At 37.7% G+C, this 18,686-nt stretch overlaps 1 protein-coding gene across 2 annotated transcripts in view; it reads right to left on the bottom strand.

The window, feature by feature from the left end:
- LOC106166288 (activin receptor type-2B) overlaps positions 1–18,686 on the bottom strand; it is a 28,013-nt gene that overhangs the window by 7,276 nt on the left and 2,051 nt on the right. Inside the window, exons 1-5 of one of the 2 annotated variants that reach the window (XM_087018438.1) lie at positions 5,245–5,395; positions 4,296–4,604; positions 1,838–2,556; positions 684–822; positions 319–449 (exon numbers count right to left, since the gene is read on the bottom strand). In XM_087018438.1, coding sequence (XP_086874564.1) covers positions 319–449; positions 684–822; positions 1,838–2,556; positions 4,296–4,604; positions 5,245–5,278 — 1,332 coding nt within the window. In that variant the 5' untranslated portion in view covers positions 5,279–5,395. Of the gene's footprint in view, positions 1–318; positions 450–683; positions 823–1,837; positions 2,557–4,295; positions 4,605–5,244; positions 5,396–18,686 lie in introns of those variants that run through there. The other variant, XM_013544793.2, reaches the window with a different exon arrangement.

Here is an 18,686-nt window from a genome sequence, read left to right as displayed (position 1 = left end):
TAACCCTTGAGCTGTTGACAAGGACAGTTCAATGAAGGACTCCTGCTAGTGTTCAAGGTAACAGGCTGATAAGGCCCGTTCCCATCAGAGCCAACTTAGACAGGAAACAGTTAACTTACGTTTCCAGTCAGGTTATGTGGGCAAAATTTTAACAACCAGAACATGCTGATCAGGATTAGCTGGGAGCAAATCTATCTCTTGTCCCACTCATCACTGCGGAAATGAGCAGCGTGATGCTGTGTATGGCACATGTGTTTAAATTTTTCATGCTGATAGTTTCAGTTATAATTCTTTAAAAAAGCTGTTTCCAATACTCACTCCATGTTTTAACCAGTGTTCTTTAAATGCTGGCCTGACTTTCTTGTGGACCACAGCATCCTGCATATCCTCCAAAGTGGGATGCTGACCGACCTCATCTTCAAAGGGGAGCTGGTAGTCCTCTACAGGGCCTGGTAGCCAAAACAAACCATAAACATGAACCACAAATGGTTTTATAGGACACCCAACACTGTACAAGTAATAACTACCTGTGAATGATTATACAAAAGTTTGGAAAAGGGTGTTGAGATTATGTCGTGAAGAATTTTTTTTTTCAAATTTCTGAAATATATCTTGGGTGGAAAAAATAATGAAATGAAATGAGTGGTGTTTGTAGGCCATAGCAATTGTGGCAGCCAACTTACCATCTGCTGCTGAACACCTTGACACGATTTCCCACAATACTAAGCCACATGCGTACATGTCAATACGCATAAAGGCGTCTCTGTTAAAGTTAATAGCGCCCTCCAGTACCTCGGGAGCCATGTATCTGCGTGTCCCAACCTGCAATCAAAATGAAGAAAGCATTAATACAAATGGAAACCCATTTTTCCAGATTTAATCCACCCACGACTTTTCAGTTAAAGATGAAAAAGGAATTTACTCTATGAACTAAAAGTGTGTGTGTGTGTGTGTGTGTGTAAACTTGTCTGCTGTCCATCTGTGATCCTTGTCTCTCTTTTTAATTAATCAATTATTACAGAAGATAATTTTTTCTTCTTTTTTGGCCATTATAATTTGATACTTGGCCATTTGTTTGGGCGTTTCAGACCAGTAAATAGCATGCTTTCCTTGACCTACACAGATCATGCTTCAACAAAAAATTACACCAGTTGATAAAAAAAGAACATGAACAACATCTATCACAAGTTGCATTTTTTTTTTTACTTTTATGAAAACCAGTCCCAAAATCTGCCAGCTGGAATCAAGTTTAAGCCATTCTGGATTAAGACTTAAGACAAATAAAAAAGATGTACAGGAAATGAAAAGTACGAATGTTTTCTTAACAGTTTATTGCTTTTATGCACCCAGAGCTATTATTGGAAAGGTTGCCCACAGCAATGAGGCATTTGTTCTTTTAATTTTTTTTCTCTTACTGGGACATGGGTGTGAGGACTGTTGTACCCTCATTATTTCCTTTTTAATCTATTAATTTATCAAGCCCCCCCCCCCAAGCATGTTTTCAACTTACCCCCCTCCCCCCCATTCTCTCTCTCTCTCTCTCTCTCTCTCTCTCTCTCTCAAAAAACACATGCAACCACAACATATGCTCCAGCTATGAAATATATTTTTAAAAACAAACCATTTCCTAAGTTAATTTGCAGGGACTGTTTGCAATTGTTAGCATGTTACATGTGCAATAAATTTAGTACAAAGTGCAGAAATCACGACTTACAATTCAGAGAGAGGCAAAATGTATTCAGGGCACGTTTTACTCATAGTACAGTGCTACAAAAATAGCTAGCTACTCTTGCTGGTTAAACCGAACAAATTATCCAATAAGGCACCCAGTCTTTACCTGTCCATGTGTCTCCCCTGGGCTGCTACCTGGGTCGAACTTCATTGCTAGCCCAAAATCTGCGATGCAACAAGACATGTCTTTCTTCATGAGCACATTTTTGCTTTTAAAGTCCCTATGTGCCACGGCTGGTTTCCCATCGCTCCCCTTCACCCCGGGGATGTCCTCGTGTAAATATGCAAGGCCTCTGGCCATTGTCTCTGCCATCTTTAGCATGTCATTCCATGCAATGAGGTTCCCTTTAAGGTAGTCACACAACGAGCCAAGCTCGTGAAACTCTGTGATCAGCCACAGTTCAGTGTTGAGATTATCTCCTCTTTTCTCCGCGGCTGTGAACTTGAGAATATTCTCGTGTTTCATCAATGGTAAACTATACACTTCCTGTTCCCTCATCCAGGACTGTTTGTCTTGTATAGGGAAGATTTTCACTGCCACAAACTCATTCAATAACTGGGCCTTCCAAACAGTGCCGAAGCGCCCCCTAGCTTTCAGCTCAAGTAGCTGTAATGGTCGCAGGCTCATAAGAGGCGACGGAGGTTCCTGCAGAGGCTCGTCCGTGGGGATCTGTTGGTGATACATTATCTGCTTGTGGCGCCTCCACAGGAAGAAGGTGATGACGACCACGATGGTTATGGCAAGAAGAGGAACGAGGGAAAAGATCAAGGTTTTAATCAGCTGCTGATTCTGGTACACTGGGGCAATGGAAACCACTGGAGACCCTAGAAGACAATACAAGAATAAATGTACATACTCATTCCAAGGTTATTCATATACAACCCAGTGGTCAGAAGTAAATAACACAGCTGCAATAAGGGCCCGTTTTAACCTTTTTCCTAAAAGTGGATGTTTTGGTTGCAAAACCTGAGCATCAGACATGTGAGTGACTGGGAAAGACCAAAGCTCTATGGTGCACATAAGTATGAAAGATAATTTTTTTTAGAATATGCAGTAGGCCCTTCTTTTGCCTTTTTTCCTTTCCCAGCTTACACATTTACCTTTTTATCTATCTTTGTAAAACTACTTCGACAATTACTGAACATATTTTTTAAGTAAAAGGTATGAATGTAGGTCTTCACAATTGTTCAATGACCTTCATAAAAAAATAAAAGAAAATCCCACTATGGGACCTTAAAGGTAACTTTAAACAGACTTTAATATCTGGGAAAATTGAAGCAAGTCAAGCAACTCAATATTGCAAAATTAAATACACTAAGAGCCAAGCAGAAACTGCATTCATTTTCACGCTTTAGCCAGCGACTCCTCTACAGAAAAGTCTGCAGCAGGCGATAAGTGCACTGAATACTCCCTTGGCATACCAATTTTGGGCAGTAACCCACACTACTGATGGTTATCTACAGATCCATCAGAGAGGGCAAATGCACTCTTAAGTTACGTACTGTGAGATCATTATCAACTTTCCTCCCTTTTGTTTAACAATAAAAAAAAGACATGATGCAGATATGTTCTATTTCAAGAGTAAAAGGTTTTGAAAAGTAAAAACATTAACTGGTTAGAGATATAAGAGCTGGTGCGCGAGTGCAGGTACTGTTTACCAGGGACCACATATTTCAGCTTGAAAAAAAAAACTTGATATCAGATTTAAAATCTTGTTCTTGTGAAAGTAGTGCCCTCCTCCTAAAGCACATCTAGATTAGGAAATACATTATCCATTCTAAGGGCATAGGTTGGGGGCCCTGGTAAAACCAGTATCTGGATAATAAGGAGTGGTTATAGGAGGTAATGGCATTGATACATATCTGATGCACTGCAGCCTAAGTATGAAGACACCACACTTTTAGAGGTGGGCCAGGCTTTTTATCGTTTCTAGGTTAACGCAAATGCATCACATCTGTTTGATTTGTCTGAGTATCAAAAATCTCTTGAACATTTAATTTTTCTTCAAATTAATTCAAATTTTGCAACAAGGTATATAAAAACATCAATAATAATTATAGTAATATTCATAATCATAATAATGAAAAAATGTTCCTCAAGATTTATGCCCCTTCAACAATGGTAGAACATCTTAACTTGGTGTCTGAATTGCTCCATGGCCTTGGGGTAGAAAAAAGATAGGAGGAATAAAAAAACCCCGAGGTGTCCTATCCACATTTTAGGAACTGGCACATTGTGTTCAATAGCAGGCTAAATTCAATCTAAAAACATAGTCCAACTGAATGCTTCAGATGATACACATATACCAGGACCTTGCAGGAACGACAAATGAGTGAGTCCCATGTCCAGACACCTACTGTCATTAAGTTGGTTCAATTTTTAAGCCAATCTAAGGCAACGGATATCTAGGCACACAACTAACACACAGGTACAAATCATGGTAACAATTGCAAAAATACTAATATCCATAACATATTGCATAACTAATATCCATAACATATTGCATAACTAATATCCATAACACATTGCATAAACGTGTGTGTGTGTGTTACATGACCCTCACCTGTTGGTTTTGGTGTGGTAGGTAAAGGAACATGGCTGATATTAGTATTACACATGTCCCTGTCACAACAGCAGAAGAAAACATCCTTGTCTGGTTTATCTTTATTCTCAATGCACTGTTCCTTGCCATAGCAGTCGCTGTAGTCCAACCAGCAGCCCTTCTTCAAAAGTTTGAACTCCAGGGAGGTGTTCTTCCACGAGGCATAGCAGTGGACCCTCTTCCCCGTGTCAGGAGTCTCGCAGTGCTCTGTGGTGTTAAAGCTCTCTACTTGGGAGTCATAATATTCACACGTGGTTGCTGTTGCCATGTCTGCAAAGAGTAATAAACCAAGGTCATTCTGACTGTTATGTCTTATGCTACACTTATGAATAATCTCTCAACTGTCTATAAAAAGAGAGAGCCAGATGCAACCAAACCAGAAATTGCTCTCTGCAAATGTTATGCAATGGAAATGCCTAGAGACAAAATTTACTTACCGAATTGTTATTCAAGTAACAGATTCAATCATAACATCAAGCTAATATTTCTCAAAACTCGAATCTTATATATGCATAAATCCATTCCTATCTGTGTTTTGACTAAGATACTGCACGTGAGTTTTCCTTAAATCTAACCCTTGTCCAACAAAAAATCATATCAGTTTCTTAAACATTTTTCCCTTCTTTCATGTTCTTTGAATGATGTGATTTTTTCCTTCAGTCAACAGCTAATATTGAGATAGGTTTTAGCTCCAATATTTCGATGTCTATCAGGACATCTTCAATATTAGCTGTTGACTGAAGAAAAAATCACACCATTCTTAAAACTTAACACAGCTGATGAAGTTCTTCTCTGACTTTTATGCTCTTTATTTCTAGGCCTGCAAACCTTTTTCTTAGTATGAATATTACCACATGCTTTTTACTGTAACTAACAATAAACATGTCTTTTCTGCATTCTAATTCCTTACATATAAATATGAATTTTTCTCCTGCACCGAGCATGTGACTGCACTCTTGAAGCTGTACAGACGCTTGGGTGGTCCTTCATTCCCTCTCCTGCTACCACTATCGCACAAGGCCACAGACAAGCCAGCTGAGAGGTAACAACATAATCAATGCAATGCACTGAAATAGGTCTACTTCACTAATAACCCATCAAACCCATGGCCTCAGCTACATTCAGAAGAGGGCAATTTCAGACCAAGGAGTCTCTGTGTTATTTATTTGCCAGATATCACCGGCCATTAACCAGTCCACAGAGGTCTTGTCTAAGCAGGCCTCTGGACATATTCTTAATCACATTTGTATCAGCCTCTGGAATGTGGACTGAACCATTCATAGACTAGTCTTAAATCATTTCTATGGGTTAGTTGATGTTAATTGCTTTATTCCACCTGGGCTCTGGTTTTTGGCCAGTGTATATATAATTCCCAACATGACCGGATCTTCAAATTGATTACTGGACAATGCCATGAATAAAATAAAACAAATAATGTTACTTAAAAGAAAAGAGTTTCTAAACAGGTTCAAAATCCATCAACATAACATCTTATTTGTAAAGTGACCCCAAAACCACAAGCACACGAACAAGGATAGCTGTAAGTTGCTCAATTGGCCTTCCTAAACCAATCACTTTCCTCTCACAGCTTGTTCTTTTCTTACTGATGAAACTTAACAGACCTCTTGGCTTTTTCTGCACCCCTGCTCACCCCTGGTGTGCCGTACCGAGGTTACGTGGCATTACCTCTGCAAGGCAGGCTAGGCTGTCTAGACGCCAGTTAATTGCTCTCAAGAGGCTACATTTTTTCTCTTCTCATTTTACAATCCCCGCTGTGCAACTACCCTTTCATGCCAGGCACATGAAAGCAGGAAAAGTGCCCAGCACTGTGCTGCTTAACGCTACCTAACTCAAACACACATAAAACAACAGAAATGTCAGCCACTCCAGCTTAACAGGCCAAAAAACACAGAGTAAAACAAAAACAAAAAATAAAGAATACAGTATCAGAAGAGAAAAAACAGAGGCTTCAAAACGGTCATTATATCTCAGCATTATAGTGCTGAGCTTAAAAATCCAATTTCCAATCATGTTCAATTTATTGACCCAAAAATCATGGCATGTTAAGTAATGATCAAGGCCAAGAAATAAGCAGCTCTATGAACCAGCACGGCACTTATCACCATATTCTAGGCGTGCTCATCCAGGTTAGAAAGTAGAAATGCCTAAGTACCCTCATGCATAATCAGATAATCAAATGAGTAAATTACATTTCAAATGACTGAGAATTTTTCTCTTTAAGGGATGACAGACCTCCTCAGGAAAATTTCTCCATATCCCCATCTAGTAACCATCATCCACTTGGCATTAGAAAAAAAACTTAGAAGAGCTTCTCAGCTTAAAAAAAATCAACCTTGCTTTGTTTCATATTCAAATGTTACGATGCCCTCCTTTTTTTTAAGGTGGGGGGGGGGGTGTTGCTTAAAAAAAAAGATCAAATTTCAATTTATCTACAACTGAGCTATATTAGATTGTGGTCTAAAATTTCTGGGTTTAAATTAAATTCATTTGGGAAACAGACCTAATGTCCCAACCATGACTAAATTAAGAGTACGTCAAAGGTGGGTTGTCTACAGTCACGAGTTGCTTGGCTATCTCTCTGGAAGACCAGCTATCAGGATTCTTGGAAACACTCTTCACCTGCTGCAGGGATGTTAATCCTCTTACCACTCACAGATTTCAAATTCATCACTTAAACTTATTTCTCATTTAATTAATTAATTTATTTATTTCAATATGTTATTCCTTTGTGACAAAATCAAAAGTCACTCTTTGTACATTTTAAAAGGACAATTAACAAAAGAATTTTAATGTAAATATCAGTGGTCAACTTGGAGCAAGTTTATGGAGCAATTGCCGTACCATATCTTGGAAAACATCTTTATCAACACTATGGCCACTCTTTATAAGCGGAATGTAGTAATCAAAGACTGTTTCATCCCAGGAATTTGCTAACCATGCCTTGGATATCCTTCACAGAAGCTACCTTGTTATCCAAGCTTTCAGGTTTAAAATATCCAAAATCAATCAGAAACTTTCACTTAGAGCCAAGGAAAAATAATAATTACTGAACATGTGTGTGTATGCATGTATTTGTATGCACACATGCCAACAGCTATATGAAAAGAGAATTTCTAAGCAAAAAAATGTCCGTACTGGACAAGTTAATGTGTTTACCGTTTCACTGTCCTAATATCTCTCTGTCATGCTACAAACAACTTGTATTCTTACATAGACAAACAAAAGCCCTGTGTTCCACAACCCTCATTTTCAACTCCTCCTGCTTTTTTGTTTTCTAAAACACAAGCAATTTTTCCAGCACACACTGCCAGGCATTTGGCTGTTAGACACACATCTGTCTGTGTCTTACACAACTATTCATCTTTGTGATGGCCAGTGTAGTCCACAAATGCTTGAAACATGCTATTTGAGCTTTCATTGTAGTAGTAACACACCACCTATTGGCCTTGAGTAGAATATATATATATATGTTGGAAACAAGAGGAGGCCTGTTTATCTGATTGCATTCAGCAAGAGTCCCTGTGGAGTTACTGCCCATGAGCTAGGGGGACCAAATTCATTTTGAACAATCTCAAATTCACCTTTTCGCTAAATGTTAAGATAACTTATTTGTCTGAAGACAATAAAGAACATCAAATTAATATTACAAATTTATCAGTAATATATCTTTGTTTTGACTCTCAATATCAATTTGGTTAAAACAATAATATAAGACAGCACCCAATCTTGAATCACATATCACATTACTACCCTGAGTGTCAGAGCAACGTAAAAGCTAGCCTGCTAAATATACCTTGTGGTGGAGTCGCTTTTACTAACTCTGAAGACCAGCGGCCATGAAAGTTTTCCATCAATCAAATAGAACTGCTCCGCAGTGAAAATGCAGTTGAATGTCATCAGACCAAAATAAAACGTAAAGCAAATTTAATTCTGCTTTATTTAATTTTATTTGCTGTATTTAAGATGTAAAGCTAAATATACCTTGTGGTGGAGTCGCTTTTACTAACTCTGAAGACCAGCGGCCATGAAAGTTTTCCATCAATCAAATAGAACTGCTCCGCAGTGAAAATGCAGTTGAATGTCATCAGACCAAAATAAAACGTAAAACATTTAATTCTGCTTTATTTAATTCTATTTGCTGTATTTAAGATGTAAAGTGAAAAAATAAATAATATTCTTCGGAAAGAAAAGATATATCCAATGTTTTTGTATTTTTTGCTTACCAAAGAACATTTAGTCCTGAGATACACACGTGTACAATACATGTGCTTGCCGTGTGCCAAATTTGACAGCTACACTGTATGCCTGATACCACTATAAGGGCTGCGCAATGGCTACACGAAAATAAGTTTTTACAGCAGAATGTTGCTTGTATTGTGGCACTGACCTTCGACTGCAAGATATTTTCATTTCAAACTTCTAACTCCGCGTCAGGCACTTTAATTGCTTCTTGTCTCGCCTGCACGAGACTTCAGCGCAAGGCGGGAAAGGCAGCTCCAGGCGGCTAAACCTGTGACGTACGAGACTTATGACTTCCAAATATGGATCCAGGCGGACACAGCTGTGACGTGTGACTTCCAAATATGGAAGCGCCCCAGGCAGAATTTTGAAGAAGAACGCCCCCGAGTTGCCACTGTTCGCTAGAGTCTGGTATTGCTACTATGGGTTATATATGAAATCAAGATCGAGCTGGCAATACTGGAATCTAGAACCTAGGGTACACATTACTGGTTTGTTACCTCTTCCAATTCAGTATTGGAAATTTTTATGGTTCACCTATTTTTGTTTAATTTCTATGGTGAAAGACACACAGGAGAAGCATTAAATGGCAGGCCAGTAGCCAGCAATTTTTAAGGGGGGGGGGGGCTTCTTGTCAAAAAGTCGAACCATTAACATGAAATCTTTGCATACTTAGATCACATTTTACCCAGAGCATATCTTTTCCTGGCAAAAAAGGGAGTCCATTTAACCCCCCCCCCCCCCCTTCCCAGATACTAACCTGACTGGTTTCAATATGAAAGAATACTTTTTGTCTATAAGGCCAATAGACCGAGGAAGTACACAGCAAATATCATCAGTTTTATTTCTTGTGCAATCACCCCAGCCTGTAAAGTCGGTGTTTCAGTGGAGCTGGCTTTGGTTAGCTTACCTTTTAATCAGAGAGCTGAGAAAGAAGCAAGTCAACAAAGCTTGGACATAGCCATTTGAACTCAGTAAACACGCTGATATTAATAAGCTTCAGGAGGTCTAATACACAGCAAGATGTCCTTGACTTTAGTTTGCAACAGTAAACAAGTCATCGGTCATCATGACATAACAACTGTTCCTAAACTTATTGTGAAAAGAGACAAATGGAAGGTTTTAAAGGCCACCAAACTTTGAAAGAGAAAATCTTCACATTAAGGGGCATTTAAATACACAAAAGCAGCATTAAAATGCACAAAAAAGTTTAATCTTTACTATCTAAAAATTCTTAATTCTGAACATTTACTTTGTCATGTAGCATAACACCCATGCTTCCAAGCCCTATATGGGTTCATCTGACCAATTTCCATCAGCAATCAAGAAGCCATTTGAAATATCATCTCTGGAATGACTACTGGCATACTGAACTCTACTTCACTGACCATGACATACAGAGAGGCTGCATTCAACTTGGTTTGAACAAAACTGATCTCAGCTGTAAATCAAGACCGCCATCACCTCAGTTATCTATCCCCTGCACTATGCCTTCTTCCCCCTATCCTTAGTCATCTATCGCCTAAGCTAGTCATCTATCCCCTATGTTCTTATTGAACTGAGCTACTGGCCTCAGGAGTAGCAGAAAGGTTTGCATTGAGTCAGTGCACTCGGTAGGATTTTTCTAAGGGAGTACCGTACCCCTTGCCCAAAAAAAGAAGGGGTAATTTTCAAAATGAAGGGGTAAAATTAAAAAATGCTCATCAAGGTGTAATTTTGTGTATTAATAATCATGCAATCACACAGTTCACTTTCATAACAATAACCCACTATCCTTTTATCCAAAATCTTTTATTATTGCAATTTAACAAAAAGAAAACAAAAACATTGCTTTTAAATTACCACAGAAACAATCAAAATACAACAAGTACGACTGCACTTCATAGCCAAAAATTTACAATCTATTCTTGACTGAGATTTAAAAATGCTCCTGGCCTAACTGCTTCCTTAGTAAAGTTTTTAAAAAAACTAGGTCAAACAAGCGCTCTGTAATAGTTGGGAGAGGGAGAGATAGAGAACGGCGCCAAAATGTCTGGACACTGACAAGTAGTCACCCAGTATCCGTCTCTGTCAAACAAGCATTTTTTAGTATACTATTTGAGAAGGGACACAAAATTTACATATTTAGCCATTTTAATCAATCAAAATGTTCATACTTCTTACTCTTCCTAGTGTTTCTCCCTAAAATTGATGCCGACAAAAAGTAGGTCAAGTCGGGAACATTAGGCACCCGTCGTTTTTAAGTTTTACTAAATTGTTTATAAAAATTAAACCTTTGCTTTCAATTTGTAAATAATTACTAGAAATATTATTTCACAGTTTGTTGAAAGATAATTTTTATTTATGTTTGTTAGCGCAGCACTTCAAGTTCAACTGTTTTCTAAGCTGGCCAAATCTGGAGCTAGCCGGTTGCTGCAAACCACTTTGTTTCCAACCGGCAAATGACTGCCAATAATAAACGATCTATTTTGTCTGTGATAATAAATTTTACACTTCAAATTTTCCGGGCAAGTGAACAGCCGAAAGTCACTTGCGTTTCTGGGCAACTACCAGCTAAATTTTAGTTGCCCGGCTGATAAAACTAGTTGCGAAACGCAACCATCGCAAGTAGGTATGTCGGACTCTGAAATCTATAGTAAATAACTTTGCCTACCTTGCATGACAAAACCTTTTAATTGACTGTTGTTTTTTTCCTTTGCTTTTCCTTTTTCTCGTCATTTTGTCATCACTGGTAATCAGCAGAGCTGGAAATTCCCGGTCGCCCGCTCGTCAAATGCGACTAAAAATTTATTCTGACGACTAAAACTACAAAAGTCACAAGGGTTACTGGCCTAAAGTATTTGGTCTGGGCGAGTGATTTAAATTGGTCCTAAACGTATGGTTGCTCAATTAAAATGTTGAACAATTATGTGAATAAAAAAACGATCATTTCATCGTTGTTCATACCTTGTTTATACTAAAGAGAGGCACACGTGCTTTGACCTAAAACTTGCATATTATGACCAATCGGAGAAGATTACGTCATCCTCTGCGGGTCATGCAGTGAAAGAAGAAGCATGTTTTAGTCGGGTAATTCAAATATCTTAAGAAAAAAATGAGACACTTGGGAATCAATTATGACATTTTCAACATGAGTCTGACCGTCAACAGTCAACGGACTGGTCAACTTCGCCGATCTTCAAAGCCAAAGGTGTGCGTATTCGTACGCGCTGGGGCTCCAGCCAATGCGTAAAAACAGCAAAACAACGCGTAATTACGCACTCTCATACGCTAACGAGTTTACTGTTGAGTGAAATGGTAGGATTTTGGGTGGGGGTTATACAAAAACAGATTTTATAATAAACCAGTTGAACATGACCCCAAGGGACCTTACAATGTCAATTTGCAGATATTTTCTTGTACAGCTGCCCAGTGACCAGGTTATCAGAAGTTAACACAGTCATGTATAGAGCCAAATTATAATTAATGTATAAAGCAATCTCGCAACACAGGCTGACATAAGCAAGCATGAGTGCCAATGCACACAAGCAACTATTACTGAACAAGCAGTAAGATTTTTCACATACCTTCTGACTAAAGAAGGACATTAATACATTTAAGTATTATTAGGATTCCCCGTAGGGGAATACTATTGTTTTTGGTAGTATTATAGTTATTATTATTATTCTTTCCGCGCGTTTTTTTTTCGCGAAAAATCTGAAATAATTTACATAGGTAGCCTATGGTAAGAATATGCCATAGACCCAGTTTCAGTGACCTTGACCTACTTTTCAAGGTCACAGAGGCTTTTAAAGGCAAAATTTGTAAAATTTGAAATTGACATTAGGCCTTAAGTATAAGCCGTATGGCTATGGGCCTTATGGTCAGTGATACTGAGGTGAATCCACATATAATGACCTACTTTTATGCAAGTAGGTCAAGGTCAAGGTCGCTAATGGCCAAACGGGCTCAAAAAAGGTTTGTTTCCGAGATCTCAGAAACCGGAAGTCTCAGAGCCCCGGTCATAGTGGCAAATGATGCCCTATATATTTATCTAAGGTTAGCCGTACTTTGGTAGCGACTGCTTAATCACTTTTTTTAATATAGATTTTTAAATATTTATGACATTGCAGAAATCTTGAGTTTGGCAGTTTCTCCACGAAACACTGGTTTTTGGTCATAGCATGCTATAGTAAACTACCCCAAACATATACCCAAAACCCCCAAATCAAATGTCAAATTTGACCTTGACCCTCATTTTCAAGGTCATTTGGTTATTTCATGGAGAAATATTGAAGTGGGCTAAAATTGATGTTTTGTTGACCCCCCCCCCCCAATTCGCACAGAATATGGGGTCAAATTTAACCCATGACCTTCACTTGACCTTGAAAGAGCCTTTCCACACCTATTTTGCAGGGGAATCCTCCGCCACTGGCTTAAGCCAGTTGCAGTCTAGTTAATATTTTTATTATTATCATCCTTTAAACAGATGTAAGTGATAAGTTACCTTGCACAAAATTGCATAGTCAACTTGACAGACTAGATAACAAACTCTGCTTACAGGGAGAATATTTTTGTTCCAGCTTTCTATTCCATTCAGGAAAAAAAAAATAATCTAAGTCAGCCTATATATATATATTGGAAGTCAAATTCTTTACAAATTTTCAAACAGCTCCGCACAACCTGTCAAAAATCCCAACCCTCCCTCAAATTTTCCAAATATTTCAAACATGTAACCACTTTGTAAGAATGCTATTTATCAATGACCATAATTTGTGGCTTTTCCTTTCCCTTGACGTCAGTCTAATTGCAACCTTCTTCTAAATGGCTGCATCATTATGAATACATCACGCCCACTGGAAAAAGAGAAACACAGAGCTTCATCATCATCAAAGGATTTGTTAAAGAACATAAAAACTGATAACACATTTTTTAAACGCTGAATCAGGGGTGGGAGGGAGGGGGGGAGAGAGAGGTGGGGGATATACAATCATTGTCATTAAAATACATTTATCACAAATAAATTTCTCATGGCCTAACCTACTTAGATCTAGCACTGATAAATTTTGAATTTAACTCTCTTCTTCATTAATATATATATTTTTTTTGTCAGATAGTTGGACTCGGCACTTAGATGGTGTTCAACACCCATGCGTGAACTATGGGGTGCAAAGTCACCAATTGCAATAGACATAGATCACACCTCTCAGCTGTTCAATGGCACATGATTCACACATGGTGCTGATGGTCAGACAATTCACCTTTTTAAGATGACAAGCTGTTTATTGGACTAAGGTTACATCACTAGTGCAATTCTAAGTGAGGCAAGCATGGAAATCATCATTTCAAAGCTGTGTTTGTACACACATTATTTTTTGACAGGAAATTTGTATGAGGCATGTTTCTGGTCATGTTGGGTTTTGGCCAGTCTGATTAAGATTAGCTCACCACAGGTAGCAAATGAATCGCAGTGAATCTGGGTGGGACAAGAGAGGGATTAGATTTGTTCATGCTGTCTATAGTATGCCAATCATGATTAATAAGCTTTGGATGGTCTAATACACAGCAAGGTGTCCTGTGATGTCAGTGAGTGGGGCAGCTGGGGGATTAGATTGGTTGACTAAGGTCTGCTTTTTGTAATTTAACATGTTAGTTACAGTGACTGTGGTTTGGACTAAGATGTGCTCGTTGTTATAAGATAAAATGATAATGTAAAAAGTAAATGTAGATGGAGGAAACAACAAATTAACATCTATAAGAAACAAATACCAAACACTAGAAATATTGCTGGATTTATATGAGAACCCATCTCCCTAACTATTCCCCTACAAAATGTCACACCTGGGATAAAAATAAACGAAATCTGCAATATCAGAGCATTCTCATTCACAGGTACACAGATAAGTATTCACAGACCCATATCATTATTTGTCCTTATGAAAAATGAGACGAAACCAACTGAGACTGACTGATTAATTTACCAAGAAACAAGCACACAAAATCAAGCAAACAATCTTAGTTCTTAGGCCAAACCTCTGTGAGAACCAGTCCTGATAACATCTCTGAAACAGAGGCAGAAAGTACATTATCCAGGAACTAAGGCTACTAAGCTCACATTATCCAGGATCTAGTCCAACTGATCAAAGTTGTCTTAAACCCAAACAAAATTCTCTTCCAGTTAATGTGTACTTACACCATCTTTAACAAAACAGACTTAAAAAGCAGAGGTCATCTTACTTAAAACACACATAACCTCATGCAGGTGAAGGCTTCTCTGCAAAGTGAGAGAGTGGGAAAAATTATGCATATCCGTTATACGAGCTTACATGAAATGCCAAGTTATAAACTCTACTCAAACTGGTCATTTTTGAGTCCTAACATACACAAACAAGAGCCAAAGAAAAATAGCCTGGTACAGTTGACAGGTGGAAAAAAAATGAAAATAGAAAAAAAAAACAAAATACTAAAGAGTCATAGTTTTCACAACACAAAATATATGGGAAAACCACAAACATGTTGAGGTATGTAGTAAGACCTCTGGTGCCTGCGCACATGGTAAAAACATACCAATGTGAGGTCTGGGAGAGAAAGGCTACAAGTTTACAAATAACCAGGTCAAATAAGACCAAGTATCCCATAAAATTTAATTTTACTCTTTGTGCTCTTCTGTGCCCTGCACCACAAAATTGCTCCAAAACACTTCCAAGTTTATTGCTCATTAACCTTTCATAAAACTGCCACAGAAAGCAGTAAATCTTCTATAATTAAAATGTATCAAGAATACTGAGAGAGTTGAATCAACACTAATTTTTACAGGAAACGCATCAATCACAAGCTGAGTGAAATGTAAGAGCAGGGGAGGTGTCCTGTTTAAGTAGGCTAATGAAATGTTCAGACTGAACAAGGAAGGCTGTCTAGTACAAATACAGCCTGCCTGGTACGACCTTTTTGTTCAGAAGCATGGCATTTTGGCAAATCAAAAAGTAGCAGATTGTCCTGAAGGGGGTCACTTTCTTGGAAGAGCCCAATTTCTGCTGTAATGATGTGATAATCAACAGCTGTTGCAGGCTGAGCAGACATCAGGAAATTAGATGAATACAGGACAGCTAAAAAAAAGAAGGGGAAAAAAAGCAAGAAAAAATTCTCATAGGCTCCCCCCCTCCCATTTCAAATTTTTATTGCCTTTTGACTTAAATGGATTGAAATCAAGCTTTATATTTCTCATACGCTCACCTGCATACACTGAAAAACAATAAGTGACTCACAGAAGTCAGGGGTGTCTCCTTTGATTTAGATACAGAAATAACTAAATGACAAACTTAATCAAAACAAAATTGATTCTTAACGCTCACTGAAGAAATGTTTTGTAAATAATTATTTACAAGATGATTCAAAAACCTGAAAAAGAAGTTGCCTTCATGCCAGTCAGCTCATTTTTATAGCAACAATAAAGGCAGAAAAAAAAATCAGAATAAGCCATGTTGAAATCTGAGAGTAATAACTGTCACCAATATACAAATATGTGAAAAATATTACCTTAGGTTAGTTATTTCCAATACTTGCAAGCTCCCTGTGGACTTGGTAATTGCAATTTATTGTGAAGATTCGATCAACCATCAATAATGCCTTGGCAAGAGCACAAGAAAACGGCTTGGGAACCATGGCATCACTTCAATCAGCTGGGAAAATTGACTGCTAACTACCTGATTTTGAGGGGCTTCTGACAGCACAAGTTTGTCTGATGGCAAGGGATTCTGTATCTGCTTGATATGATTGCTTATAATATTTTGTTGTATTTCTCATGTATATATCTATTTCTACTCATTTGCTTGTGATTATCTAATGTCATTCAGTGCTGAGTTACATTATCATAGCAAATAAATAAATAAATAAATAAATAAATAAAAAAAATAATAATGACTTTCATGCATTCTCTACAACACACTAGGGTCTACACCTTCGCCTACCTACCTATCTCATTTTCTCCACTCAAAGCAGTAGGTTCCTGAAGCCACCTAAGTCTCAAACAGACAGATTATGATGCAATCCACATCTACGCAATCCCCAGCAATCTCAAGAGCAAATTACAGTTTAAATAGAAACACTACCTCCTGCAATCTTCAAGAAAGGTCCTGTGTGCTTGAAATTTACTCAGATGGACTATGTTTACACTTTTCCTGTGATATTTGTACAAACTGCAAGTGTCAATTCTCATGCACTACTTGCCACTAAGGGCCTGTTCACTCAGGTCTGATTTTAACACAAAAAAGGTCAGACTGACGTCACTGAAGGCCTGTTCACTTCAGATCTGACAAACTGATATAGGTCTGATTAATGTTTAATGATTAATTGCCTTTTCAAGGAGTAGGGGGTGCTATCCCCATCTCAAATAGCGATCGATCACTATGACCCCATTTCCAGAGATTAGATCGATCTACTTAAGATCGACCTTACTCCCTGGGGGTTCACGTTAAATAGCTGTCAGCCGGGTGGACACGAAAGTTAATTACCCCCTTATAGCTTGTAGTAGGCGGGACGGACATTTAAGCCGGATTATCTGACAGTAATCTAGTGAGACTACCCGCGAGGATAGATCAATCTAAAAGCTCTGGGAATACAGCCTATGATTGTGTGCAGGCGCATATACAGTTTCTTTGAGTAACTGAGCCAAGATTACAAACCAAGAAAAAAACCCATCTAACCCCTGTAATATCCATTATCTCAACAAATAATAATAAAGGTTAGTCCCATGGTATATAGTATGTTAAAGGAAGAAATCAGACTGCAGAGACAGAAAGCAAAGAGTTAGCTGAATTCCACTCCAAATGGAAATGCGACTTAACTGCCATAGTATGCATTCAATTATTGTTGCAAACAGTCTAAAGGCTATTCATTTTGTTAAAACAAACACAGGTCTTTTTTAAGGCAAATTGCTAATTTTCAACACATTCACTAACAACATACAAAAACAGCCTCAAATGTTTATCAATGAATGTGAGAAGACGAGAAGAAAATCTATTTTTAAATTCATAAACATGATACCATTATGAAAAAGTAAATTCTCCCTCAGTAGGGAGAGACAAAATTAAAATCATTTCTTCCAAAACCTTGTTCCATTCATTATCCCCGAAATTCTGATCAGTGTCTGTTGAAAAATAAATGCTGACTTGAAGACAAAAGGTATGATCTTCATTTAAGCACATAAAAAGACCTAAATAAGAAAATGCACAAAAAAGTAGTGCTTGAAATTTATCGATAATTACCGTAAGCATTCCTCACTCTGAATGTTATAATAACAGGAAGTTCACAAAACAAACCATAACAATTTGACCCCATATGCTGTACTGTAAGGCAGTTATTGTTCCTTGTGGCAAAAAATGGTTACCTTATACTTCTGCCCTTGTGAGGACATAAAAAACCGATGAAAGCTCCAGCATTGTTTGCATTCATGCACTTGCAGTAAGCAGGTTAATAAATGCAACCCATAAAACAAAATTGCATTCCTAAATTATAATAAGAAAGTTGGAGAATGCCTAGAAGAACTTGTGTGTGGTTTAAGATCTTGCTTTGTTTGGCTTCACAATGAAAAACATACCAGCTTCCTCTCCTTTAATTATTTTCCCATGCACAGACCAAATGACAGAAGGAACTACAATCTTCAAAAAGATCAAGCAATTGTAATCTGTTCAAACTCGAGGTAAAGTTTTTTTTTCTACTTGACTACTATTCATCTCTAACAAAACATTTTTCCTCTTATGAAAAAATGTTAAATACAAGTTATGATAATAATCAGGGATGGGTATGCTATTTAGTGAAAAAGTCTAAAAAAATCGCCTAGGGACCAGACCTATATATCCCCTGCCAAGTTAGTTACAGATCTGCATCAATCTCAAAAAGGATATTTTGGTTCCTGAAAAGTCGTAAATCTGCCAAAAGTTCTAAAAATCTCATCCTTGTATAATCCCAATAAAATCTATTTTGCTCTTAATAATTTATTTATTTATTTATTTTTTTTTTGGACAAAATTAAAAATACAAATTTTCGTTTGTATTAGTTGTAAAGATCCACAAAATTGTTGATTTATGTGAAATTACTCAATGACATTTCCTCCAG

Source organism: Lingula anatina, chromosome 7 (genome assembly GCF_051362555.1).
Source record: "Lingula anatina isolate TDL-2025a chromosome 7, LinAna3.0, whole genome shotgun sequence".
Lineage (NCBI taxonomy): Eukaryota > Metazoa > Brachiopoda > Lingulata > Lingulida > Lingulidae > Lingula > Lingula anatina.
The sequence above is the reverse complement of the archived record's forward strand: the minus strand, read 5'-3'. Positions and strand labels throughout refer to the sequence as shown.